Source organism: Maniola hyperantus, chromosome 25, assembly GCF_902806685.2.
Source record: "Maniola hyperantus chromosome 25, iAphHyp1.2, whole genome shotgun sequence".
NCBI lineage: Eukaryota > Metazoa > Arthropoda > Insecta > Lepidoptera > Nymphalidae > Maniola > Maniola hyperantus.
The window spans coordinates 113,323-126,178 of record NC_048560.1 but is presented as its reverse complement, the minus strand read 5'-3'; the positions used below and the strand labels follow the sequence as shown (position 1 = coordinate 126,178).

Genomic DNA, 12,856 nt, shown 5'->3' with positions numbered 1-12,856 from the left:
TCAACATTAATGCATTTCTAAAGTTACCCGAATTCACTGAACGATGGCAGACACATGGCAGAGAAGAAAATTAAAAACATGGTTATTTGTTTCTGAACTGAAACCATGTCAAGTCAAGCCGTCAAACGTAGTACCTACCTACTTCCAATTCCAACTATGTTCCAACTTCTTTGGTCAAACCAGGGTCTTAACAGATAGAACTAATGTTGTTTAATATAAAAAGTCTCCATAATTTTAGTTTGTGCAATTAGAACTAGATGGCGTTTTATCAAAAAATAAATTACGGTGCGACAAGGCTCTCTTGGCGCGTGGCGAAATCGGAACTAACGGTGCCGTCAAGTGTCCCCTTTGTTCTTGTTTGAATATTCTAAGCCTTTGTTCTCCAATAGCGCCCCCCTGTCAATGTCAATCAAGTGGCAAGAGAGCCTTGTCGCACTGTAGTCTGGTATCTCTACGACTTCCCATAAAGCAAATTAAGAAGAAGAAGAAGATCTCTACGACTCAAAAAGTTTTATTTACTACTAGGTGCTACTAGCCACAGGACACTATTACTCCTATGCTACTAGCTGAAGCCCGCGACTTCATCCGCGTGGAATTAGGTTTTTAAAAACACTGAGGGAATTCTTTGATTTTCCGGGATAAAAAGTAGCCTATTTCACTCTCTAGGTCTATATCTATACATATACCCATAGACTATATGTATAGTCTATAGTATACCCATGCAAAAAATCACGTCAATCCGTTGCACGTTGCGACTTGATTGGAGGACAAACCAACAAACAAACACACTTTCGCATTTATAATAAGGGTACTATAGCAACCTTGTATAGTAACCTTGACATCCATGTTTGTGCCACATTTTTGTTTACGCAGTGTTACTGCATCCGTGATCCATCCATTCAAGTGTACTGCTGGGATATTCACTTATAAATTCATGCTAAATTCAACATAACCTAATACCTATAGAGAATGCAGTACAAAAATTATGTGTAAAGAAAAAAAGAAAAATTTAGTTTTAAATAATAAATTACGGGTTTTGTTTTATTACCTCAACTTTTAGTACTGAAAGTACTTCTTTCAATGTATAAAATAATAAATAATGCGGCCGAACTAAGAATAAGACTGAATTTCTGCCATATTGCGACGTGTACCTAAGCGGGATTATAATTTTTGATTCGTATTTTCTTTGAAGTCACTACCTATAAAAATAATATATGAATCAAACCTGCACATGTGTTATACCTGTTATACGTATAGTTGACCTTAAAAAACTAGTATCCAAGGCCGGAAAAAAATTAAAAATAAATTACATACAATAGTTACTGCAATTAGAAACAGATGGCGCCACTACGAAAGATTAGCTGACGACTCTATACCAGTATATATAATGTACTCTGTGGGTCAAACTTCAAAGTTACACTTTTGACAGCGCATTGTTTTGAATTTTGATTTATTGATAAGATGAATTTGGGACTTTGGACTTTACAGTTTATTCAATTGTTTTACTTAACTTTGTTTCTTTGTTAAAATATCTGCAATGGCACTAATTAAAAAGTCAGTTGCTTTGGTTAGATCTTCGAAATTAACACCCGGTAAGCTTCAATACACTGCCGAAATATGATTATAGAAAATAGAAAATACCATAATTTTATGGAAAAGAGTATTTCTATGATATTTTTGAGTTGCGTACTCATAATTTAGAATCGTATCTTATAAATGCACGAGGAATATCATGGGTTTAATGTAAATAAACACCGAAATTCATAACTTTTCTATATCTACTCTAAAACGTTTTTATACTCATAATTTATCAGTAGCGCAATTCAGTGCTTTTAAATTAGTATTCTATATCTTCATCATCATTATCAACCCATCGCCGGCTTACTGAGCATTGGCTGTTACTCTCAGAATGAGAATGGTTGGCCACAGTCTACCACCATGCTAGTCAAGTGCAGATTGACAGACTTCACACACTTTTGAGAAAATTATGAAGAATTCTCTGGCATACAGGTTTCCTCACAATGTTTTCCTTCATTCTTAAACCATATTGTGATTCTTATTTGCTTAAAAAGTACATCTATAATATAAAAATGAATCACCAAATGTGTTGCTCATCGCCAATCTCGAGAACCGCTGAACCGATTTTGCAAATTTTTTTTTAAATAATATTCCTTGAAGTACGAGCATGGTTCTTATGGAAAGAAAAATTTAATTCAACCTCCCCCTCAATTTTCTAAACTCCACCCGAGCGAAGCCGGTTGCGGTTCAGCTAGTAATTTCTTAAAAGTGTTAGAGATCACTTAGCTATCACAACTTTACAACCTTACTTACATAATTTTACCATTTATACCGCTATACAATATAATTAGCGCCGAGTTTGTTGCTGGTTCTTCTCTGTAGAAACGGCATTCCGAACCAGTGGTAAATTATCTAGTTTACTTGTAAAAGTTTACTTGAATAAAAATATATTCTATTCTATTTTTTTCAGTAAGAAGCCTTCTAACAAGGCTATACTCTTCAACAGCAGATGTCCCGAAGTTTGAAACATTAGGTGTCACTGTGCCAATCAAAAATGTCTTCCATGTTGAGTTGAATCGACCTAAACAGTTGAATACTTTTAATAAAGCTATGTGGAAGTAAGTACATATATAATAATAGTAATTAAGCTTTTTGTTTCCATCTTTACATGTGGTTACTTTAGCATTTAAACTACCGTGAGTGATTTCCATTCTAAATAATATCTGTCCCGGCTTTACTCACGTGTGTAGTCGACGTTAGCCCGACTAGTTTTGAACCCATACGGGGTCCTTTTTCAAGGGAGTCCGTTGTCTAGTTGGGCTAACGTCGACTACACACGTGAGTACAGCCGGGACAGATATTATTTAGAATGTGGTTACTTATTTATATTTTACAAACTTCATATATTTGTTAGTCATTTTGGTAAATAGATTAAAAGTTAATGTTAGTTTGTTAGTGTGTTAGTCTTTGATGGATCCCAAAGTCTGGTCGGTTGGGAGGCTTCGGCCGTGTAGAAACCAAAGGGGTGTGGGTTTAATAAAAACCTGCCATACCCCTTTCCCGGTTAGCCTGCTTTAGATCTTTGAAATGAAATGATTTATTTGTTCTACTGCATCATCACTTACCACCATGTGAGATTGCAGTCAAGGGCTAACTTGTATCTGAATAAATAAAATAGGGATATGTTTTCTATTGCAGAGAACTAGGAGCATGTTTTTCATCCCTAAATGATAATCCTGAATGTAGAGTGATAGTTTTGTCTGGACAAGGGAAGCATTTCACTGCAGGTAAGTAGTCTGCGAGGAGACCTGTGCTCTGTAGTAAGCCGGCGATGGGTTGAAGTAATTTAGATTAGAACTAAAATAAATATATACTCTTAATTTCATCATCATCATGATTAACCCATCGCAGGCTCACTAACCCGGTGCGGGATAGCTCGAGTGACGTGCAGGTGTGCGGGGCGTCCCCCCACCCCATATCCCGGTTGCCATCTCGACCTGTCGCTTACTGTACATCCATACTAATATTATAAATGCGAAAGTGTGTCTGTATGTCTGCTTGCTTTTCATGGTCCAACAGTTTAACCGATTTTGATAAAATTTGGTGCAGTGTTAGCTTATAGGCTACTTTTATCCTGGAAAAATCAAAGAGTTCCCACGGAGTTCTTAAAGGTCCATCCGTTAACTGATTTATATGAAATTCAATTCGGTACAGAGGTACTTTTTACCCGGAAATTCAAAGAGTTACCACGGGATTTTTGAAAACCTAAATCCACACGGGCGAAGCCGCGAGCATCAGTATATAAAAGGAAAAGGTGACTGACTGACTGACTGATCTATCAACGCACAGCTCAAACTACTGGACAGATCGCGCTGAAATTCGGCATGCAGATAGCTATTATGACGTAGGCATCCGCTAAGAAAGGATTTTTCAAAAGTCAACCCCTAAAGGGGTAATATAGAGGTTTAAGTTTGTATGAAAGTCTGTCAGTTTTGAAGTGTTTATAAAGAAGTTTTGTAGTTAATATTTTTGCAATCAGCAGTATGACATATTTTACTAAGTTCATTTATGTTAAAGTCTCATAGCCTAAGGGTGTAAAATAGGGGTTAAAAATTTGTGTAGTTTACGCGGACGAAGTCGCGGGCATAAGCTAGTACTATATAAAATGCAGATATTTGTTTAAGGCATTGATTTCAACAGTCTGCTAGAGGAGACAAGCAAAGCGGAGGATTTTGACGACATCGCGCGCAAAGCTCGAATCTTGAACACCCTCATTGGTTACTGTCAGGTATGTCATACAGTCCCTGCAATTTTAAACTATTATATAGAGGGTGCTCCAAAATTTGTAAAATCCACGTCCCCTGTTAGTTGTAAGTTTTTTTTAAAGAATATTCTCTTTCCCTTTACCCTCCAACTAAACTAAGCGTAAAAATAGTGCTAGGAGTAGGTATGACAATAGTGCAACGGGTGGGGTTTGAACCCGACCTTTCGGATTTCAGTCCATTCCTCAACCGTTGAGCTATTGAGGCTTGTATTGAGTTTGCCAACCATTTCACCGATTAAATTATCGATTTGACTAAAAAAACCGGCCAAGTGCGAGTCAGGCTCGCGCAATGAGGGTTCCGTACTACAGTCGTATTTTTCGACATTTTGCACGATAATTCAAAAACTATGATGCATAAAAATAAATAAAAATCTGTTTTAGAATGTACACGTGAAAAACTTTCATATGATACCCCACTTGATATAGTTACTCACTTCGAAAGTTGAAAATACTAATTATTAATTCATGACCACAATTTAATTTTTTTTGTGTGATCTAACCCTAAATTCACGGTTTTCAGATTTTTCTCCAAATGTCAGTTATATAATCTACCTACCTGCCAAATTTCATGATTCTAGGTCAACGGGAAGTACCTTGTAAGTTTCTTGACAGACAGACAGACAGACAACAAAGTGATCCTATAAGGGTTCTGTTTTTCCTTTTGAGGTACGGAACCCTAAAAAGTACCTCAAATGTGTATGACGTCACATCTATGTATTTCATACTAAACAAGCGTTTTGACGTTTGATAAAAAGTCGCTGATTTGACTACTAGTCATCATAAAAGTCCTTGCTAATGCGCGTAAAGTTTCGAGCTGATGGTATATTTTTATTTCGGCTGACGTCAAAATGACGTCATTTCGATGTTAATGAGACATGGTTCCAGCGCAATAGCAATTTGCGGGACTTATACGTATTGTGACGAATGTGGATGTATTTCCAGGATGGTATCACGAGCCTGGAGCACTGCGTGAAGCCGGTGCTGGCGGTTGTGCACAACGCGTGCGTCGGGGCGGGAGTCGACCTTATCACTGCAGCTGATATGAGGTATGGTGACACTTCATGTTATAATAGACTAGAATCTAGATGATAATCCGCGTGGATTTAGATTATCCAAAATTCCGTGGGTGGTTGCGCCATAATAGCTTAATTTAAGAAATTCTTATTAAAACTGCTCTTTTCAAAAATCCTTTCCTATTCACCTTTAAAACTGCAGTGAAGAATCATTATCTTACAAATTGAAGACGACAATCTTATTTATTTCTCCTTAAGTACGTTTATAGAGTATATATTAGTCTATTTTATTAGTATATTGGTATTATACATATTATTTAATACATGTATTAGTGGTTTATGTATTAGTATGTATCAGTTATTTGAATGTATGTTTATTAGTATATTACACACCACCTGCAGTCTAATTTTCCTTTTACTTTCCAATCTTTAAGGTTGCCTGGTAGAGATCGCTAATTAGCGATAAGGCCGCCTTTTGTATCTTCCTTCTGTCTGTGTTTTTTATTCTTTAATGTAATCCTTCTTGTGGTTGTGCAAATAAAGTGTATTTATTATTATTATTATTATTACCTTTTTATAATCCTTTACCTATATCGGCAACTTTGCAATCTACCGCGAGATGGCACTACGCGTCTCAAATATATGATTATTGCATATGGAAGAAGATCGCCCGCGACCCGCAAGATGGAAGATCGAAGATGGCGATCGGAGACATCAAGTTGACAAAGTGTCAGGGGCCGGAAAGTCGCTTATTATCACCTATTGTAGTTTTTATTAGCGCCGTCTATTAGTTGGTCACCTGAACTAAATTATTGCTTGATTTACTTTACTCTATGGTCAGAGATTGCAAATGGCTGCCATTTGTGTTTTGAATCGGCATGGTGTTTTGTTTTTTCTGTTTTGGCGAAAGGTAAATTCCGTTACTAGTACGTCGAGTCGAGTGGTTTCTTCTTCGTCTTCTCGTGAAATTAACATTTAGTGATCTGTGAGACATAATAAAAATAAAAAGTAAATCACAATCAGTGTTGTTATTCCAATGAACCTATAATAATTAAGGTGCCAATAAAAAGGTGGTCCTGTTACACTGTGTGCATTAAATAGATAAACCAAAATCACATGGATCTTTGACTTTTCAGTGTTTTATTGTTTTCAATTCACTAATTAATTAAGTATTATTGTTAAATTAATACTTGTTTTGAAACTCAATAAAACACTGTAAAGTCAAAGGTCTATTGTGGTTTTGGTTTACCTATATAATGCACGTAGTAGGTACCACCTATTTATATATAGGTATAGTAGGTATATATGTATGTAGATACCTATAGGTATGTATACAGTTACAGTTGTAGTTGACCAACTAATAGATGGTGCTAGGTTTGCATTAGGAATTTGGGTGACATTAAAATCTTATGAGAAGGCTCTCTATTTCCAGTGTATTACTTTACTCTATGCATAGTGTGCACCGCGAGTTTAATTATTATCGAAAAATCCGCATTTTTGTCCAAACCGCTATAATAGACCAAATTTACCGTGAAATACGCGTGTGCCCAAATCTAAATAAGTATAAATAGACTGTGTCCATCGTGAAATAATCGCCAAAGGTGTCTTGGAAGATTAAAGGCCAGCAAGGATATGTGAGAATGCCGCAGCTGTAATGTCAATGTACGCCGATTTCCTTTTCTGATTCCCAAGTCCCTTACGCAGTCAAAATAACCAAACTACAGTCCACAAGCCCCCCTGTCGCATTGTCGCGAAGCTATTCGAAAAAGGATACGGCTTCGACTCCCGCGCCGCCAGTGGGAACTCTTTGATTTTTTAGGAAAAACGTTGCCTATGTCAATTTTCGGGATTATTTTGCCATCAGTACCCTTATTATAAATGCGAAAGTGTGTTTGTTTGTTGGTTTATTGGTTTGTGGGTTTGTCCTTCAATCACGTCGCAACGGTGCAACGGATTGACGTGATTTAAGCAACTCATTCCCAAATTTCATTTCTTGTCATTTAAATAATCCTTTACATTGTAGTATCCTATTTTATTATTTACTAGCTTATGCTCGCGACTTCGTCCGCGTGGACTTATTTCAAACCCCTATTTAACCCCCTTAGGGGTTGAATTTTGAAAAATCCTTTCTAAGCGGATGCCTACATCATAATAGCTATCTGCATGCTAAATTTCAGCCCGATCCGTCCAGTAGTTTATGCTGTGCGTTGATAGATCAGGCAGTCAGTCACCTTTTCCTTTTATATATTTAGACTAGCTTATGCTCGCGACTTCGTCCGCGTGGACTACAAAATTTCAAACCCCTATTTAACCCCCTTAGGAGTTGAATTTTCCAAAATCCTTTCTTAGCGGATGCCTACGTCATAATAGCTATCTGCATGCTAAATTTCAGCCCGATCCGTCCAGTAGTTTATGCTGTGCGTTGATAGATCAGTCAGTCAGTCAGTCACCTTTTCCTTTTATATATTTAGATTTGTCAAGTGTTTGTGTGTATATTGCAGGTACTGCACAGAAGAGGCGTGGTTTCAAGTGAAGGAAGTAGACTTGGGTCTAGCGGCTGATGTGGGCACTCTGCAACGGCTACCCAAGGTATCAGACACTCTTCAGGCAGTGGCGTGCAGGTCATAGAGGCATAAATGCACTGCTTACCCCAGTTGTAATAGCTCAATGCATATTTTTCATTATGACCTGCCAGTAAACAGGTTCCTACCTAACTAATGTCTACCCTGGCTTCAAACACTGTGCACGCCACTGTAGACTTCAGGCTTCCATACCAGAAGGTTGCCAAGCTTTACTAAGCCTCCGCTGTCCGTCCGTCAGTCCGTCTGTCGGTCTTTCAGCGGGCTGTATCTCATGAACCGTAATAGCTTTAGTTTTAAGTTTGTGTAAAAATTATCACCACTATATCATATCATCTTACAAATTCAACCACTGACCATCAAAAAGTATATTTTTTTAAAATAGAGATAGCGAGCAAACGATGAGGCGGGTCACCTGATGTTAAGTGGTTACCGCCGCCCATGAATATTTGCAGCACCAGAGGAACCGCCGATGCATTGCCGGCCTTTTAGGAATTTGTTGGTCCGCCCCCTTGAATAACCCTGCTCGTTTGCTCGCTATCTCTATTTAAAAAAAAAAATTCAATTAGACCAACTAATGATACTCAATATGACTAGTCAAGACTACCACAGCTTCGGAAAGCAGTTTATAGTGAGAAGAGTCACAAGGAACTGACATCAAAACTTTGTTTCAGGTAATAGGCAACAGCTCAACAGTGAGGGAGTGGTGCTACACGGGAAGAAAAGTTCTAGCCAAAGAGGCCTCCGAGTTGGGACTCGTTACTAAAGTGTTTACTGATAAAGATAAGTGAGTTACTTAATAATCAGTACCCTTATTATAAATGCGAAAGTGTGTTTGTTTGTTGGTTTGTCCTTCAATCACGTCGCAACGGTGCAACGGATTGACGTGATTTTTTGCATGGGTATAGATAAAGACCTGAAGAGTGACAAAGGCTACTTTTTATCCCGGAAAATCAAAGAGTTTCCGCGGGAATTTAAAACACCTAATTCCACGCGAGCGAAGTTATCAAAAATTGCGAACCGGCAGGAATCGAACCCGCGTCTCCTGGGATCGCGCCCGACGCTCCGATCACTAAGCTACGGTACACTTGATGCCAGTGACTAAATTAGTGATATGTATGTTCACTCAGTACTGAAGCGACTGTTAATGCCATCTAGTAGCGACACTTTGCAGTTTTCGAAATTACTTTCAAAGGCCCATATTACATATAAGTAAGGCCCTTCTTATTCTTATGTACTTCCCTGTACCAAATTTCATCAAAATCGGTTGAACTGTTGGGCCGGCCGTGAAAAGCTAGGAGACAGTCAGACAGACAGACACACTTTCGCATCCATACCAATATTATAAAGGCCAAAGTGTGTCTGTCTGTTAGCCTTTCACGGCCCATCCGTTAAACCGATTTTGACGAAATTTGGTACAGCGATAGCTTTAATCCCGGGGGAGGGATATGGGCTACTTTTTATCCTGGAAAATCAAATATTTCCCACGGGGTTTTTAAAAAAAACAATATTAGTTAAATGACAAATATTCCCCTTTCCTCTCCAACTAAGTGTCAAGCTTGTGCTAGGAGTAGGTACAACAATAGTGCAACGGGCGGGGATTGAACCTTGACCTTTCGGTTTTCAGTCCATTCTTTTACCCGTTGAGCTATTGAGGCTCTAAAAGCCTAAATCTACGCAGACGAAGTCGCGGGCATCATCTAGTTTATAATATAAGTATGGATAGATTTCTAAGAAATAATTTATTTTTGACAAAAGCATCATCCCCATGACACCCTGTGTTTGTATTTCAGCGCGCTAAAGGAAGTACTGGCAATAGCCCAAAGTATAGCCCTGAAGAGTCCCGTAGCGGTGCAGGTGACGAAACAGTCTCTCGTCTACTCCCAGAGTAGACCTACCAGAGATGGATTGGAACACATTGTAAGTAACGCCGGCTCCACACCTTGGCCCCAACGCTGGCCCCAACATTTTTTTTTTCCTTAATGTTGAGTGCCAATAAGCTACTCAATTATATTACGATCTAGCCTAATATATTATGACTAATAAGTAATTTTATTTTAACCTAAACTTATAAATTATCTTATATACTAAGAAATTGTCCACTGACGCATCTTAGTCTTTCTTGATTAGATTAGATTCACTTATCACTATACACTAACTCAAAAGGTTTGGTCCTTTTTAGTCTTCTCACTGTCTCCGTTTCGTCAAGCAGCTGGATTGCTTCAACGTTAACGTGGTGGCCCCAACATTGACACTGTCTTTCTCTAAACTAAATTTAGAGTATCTGCATCCTTTTCTTTTTAACAATGCTAAAAAGGGACAGAACATGAACTTTACATTTAAAGACTCTAAATTTTAGTGCACGCTACAAATTTAAACAGTAGGCTAGCGACTGTGCGTCTGTCTTTTTCATATTACATTAGTAAAAAGAGGATGCGAATACTCTAAAATTAGGTTGTGCCCAGAATCAGTGCCACTGTTCGCCCAACGTGTGGATGAAATTAGCATTGGCCCCAACACTCGCGCCAACGTTGGGTATTGGCTGTTCTGTGTCGGTTTTTCGTTTGCGATCATCCACACCTTGGCGCTAATGTCAGTCTTGTTGCAATATACATTATTAGCTTGCAGTGTGGGACCCAACAACTGTGGAAACGATAAATTTGTATTACACTGGTTTGAGATTTCTTGTAGTCCTCCACACTGGACCGGTTTCTTTTTTCGAGGAAAATGTGACTTTATTTTCCTTTTTTCCGGGTCTTCAGAAAATTGCTATAATAGTTGTCTTGAAGTATAGCGCCATCTATGTTTATACTATGACAACCAAGGTTGGCCTTGTTTTAAAAACATGTTTTTAAGGATCCATATCTCCAGGGAAATAAGGGAACCTTATGGGATTTGTTGTCTGTTTGTCTGTCATGTCAAATTTAGGATTTTCGGATTTCCCCCTTTTCTTGTGCTATAAGACATTATCAACTGCCAAATTTTATAATTCTAGGTCAACGGAAAGCACCATATAGGTTTTGATTCCCTTTTCTTGACTCACACGACAGACAGACAACAAAGTGATCTTATAAGGATTTTTTTTCCTTTTTAGGTACAGAACCCCAAAAAAGAAGTACGGAACCGTAAAAAATATAAAATTGAAGCTGTTTTTTTCCTGAATTTCAGAAACTCATAAACCAGGCCATGCTGCAAAGTGAGGATCTGAAGAAGGCGGCCATGGCGACCGCCACCAAAACTGAAACTCAATTCGACAACTTGTAAACTATTTCGTAACTAGCTTTAGTATTTATTTGTTAAATAAAGAGTATTCTGAGCTACTATTTTCACATTAAAACGTGTAAACATGCTAATTTCTTCGGATAAAGCCCTCATATAGTGTGACTAGCTTATGCTCGCGACTTCCGCGTGGACTACACGAATTTCAAACCCCTATTTCACTCCCTTAAGGGTTAAATTTTGAAAAAAATTCTGCTAAGAAAGTTAGCAGATGCCTACATCATAATGGCTAGCCGCATGCCAAATTTCAGTCAGTCAGTCAGTCACCTTTTCCTTTTATATATTTAGATTTAAGTGTGTAATTCTGTGGGCGGTTCTGTGACAAATAAAATAAAATTAAAATGAGAAATGTCAATTTTTATACTGTATTATTAATTTTTCCACGTTACCTACAATTCTTAAAAACATATTATATTAATTTTATGGCTGTCTTTTAATGGACTAAGAGCCAGCGCGTGCCAGACCTTCGTTATTTTCTAAAAGCTGAAAGTTTATGTGCGTATTGTCCCCAAGACAGGGAGGAACGTTTGTTTGGGTCATAGTGGCTTTGGGAGATAACAGTTTCTAGAATTCTAATTCCGAAGAATATATAAAAAATTAGACTATACTTTGACGTAAGATTCTTTACACCTTTATTACCTGTTATCTCCCACAGCCACCATTATCCAAACAATCGTTCCTCCCAGTGTTGGTAACAATACACAGAGAAACTTTCAGCTTTTATAAAATAATGAAGGTCTGGCATGCGCTGGCTCTCTCTCTGTATGCGTTGAATAAGGACTATTATGGTGTGATTTTTTAAAAATGGAATAAATAGATTATAAAAAAAATTTGATTGTTATTTTTAAAAAACAGTGGTTGTAAGAAAACAAAATCTAGTTAGAAAATTAATAAACAGATAAGTATATAGGTATTTTATAATGTTTTCTATTAATAAATTTCAAACTACCTACATTTACGTAAATAAATATCAAAAAAACTTAACAAAGGAAATTGTTGCGCTCGAAATCGCAATGGCGGTGCATAAATTCGAAATGTGTATATTTCCTCTGACGTCACAGTTGGGTATGACGTCATACAACTATTATCCAGGAAAATCAGGTAACCTACTTTAGCCATTTACGAATGGCGTGCCCAAATATAGAGCAGCTATAAATGGAACTAGAACCGAAGTGCAACCACCTTGCAACCAGGTCACACTGCAATCATTTGACCTAGTTATTTTTCAATGGAGTGCTAGTATGAACGGGCCCCGCCGAACCTCCATTCAGTAACGAACGAAGTTCCGACTTCCGAGGTCGACGTGACCTACATTTTGCCATTGCCCGGTACCGGTACGAAAAACACACTTTTCGCAGTAAATTTGAGTAAAAATCACGTTTTAAATACCAAAAGACGTGTTTATAAGGTTTTGTTAACTAGTTTCTATAATAAAGGCTGCCTGAAACAGTTCGCACTGATTTTCGTCCTGAAACGTCAAATATTTTAAAATAGCCGCCAAAATTTTATTTTTTATCTGCACATAAATCTCATTGGTCTAAACTTTGAGTCGGTGCTGTGATTGGCCAATAGTGCAGCCGTGGACGCAGCCGGCCAATAGGAGAGCGAGGATCGTAGTCGCCGGCCGACTTCCGCGCCACCTG

At 37.9% G+C, this 12,856-nt stretch overlaps 1 protein-coding gene across 1 annotated transcript; it reads left to right on the top strand.

Moving 5' to 3' along the window:
• The first annotated feature begins 1,421 nt into the window (after positions 1 to 1,421).
• LOC117993833 (delta(3,5)-Delta(2,4)-dienoyl-CoA isomerase, mitochondrial) lies at positions 1,422 to 11,574 on the top strand. Its single transcript, XM_034981702.2, has 9 exons — positions 1,422 to 1,592; positions 2,489 to 2,636; positions 3,217 to 3,305; positions 4,203 to 4,306; positions 5,285 to 5,388; positions 7,857 to 7,944; positions 8,609 to 8,721; positions 9,728 to 9,854; positions 11,103 to 11,574. The coding sequence occupies exons 1-9, from the start codon at positions 1,538 to 1,540 to the stop codon at positions 11,196 to 11,198; spliced, it is 924 nt and encodes a 307-aa protein (XP_034837593.1). The 5' UTR covers positions 1,422 to 1,537; the 3' UTR covers positions 11,199 to 11,574.
• The last annotated feature ends 1,282 nt before the right edge of the window (positions 11,575 to 12,856 follow it).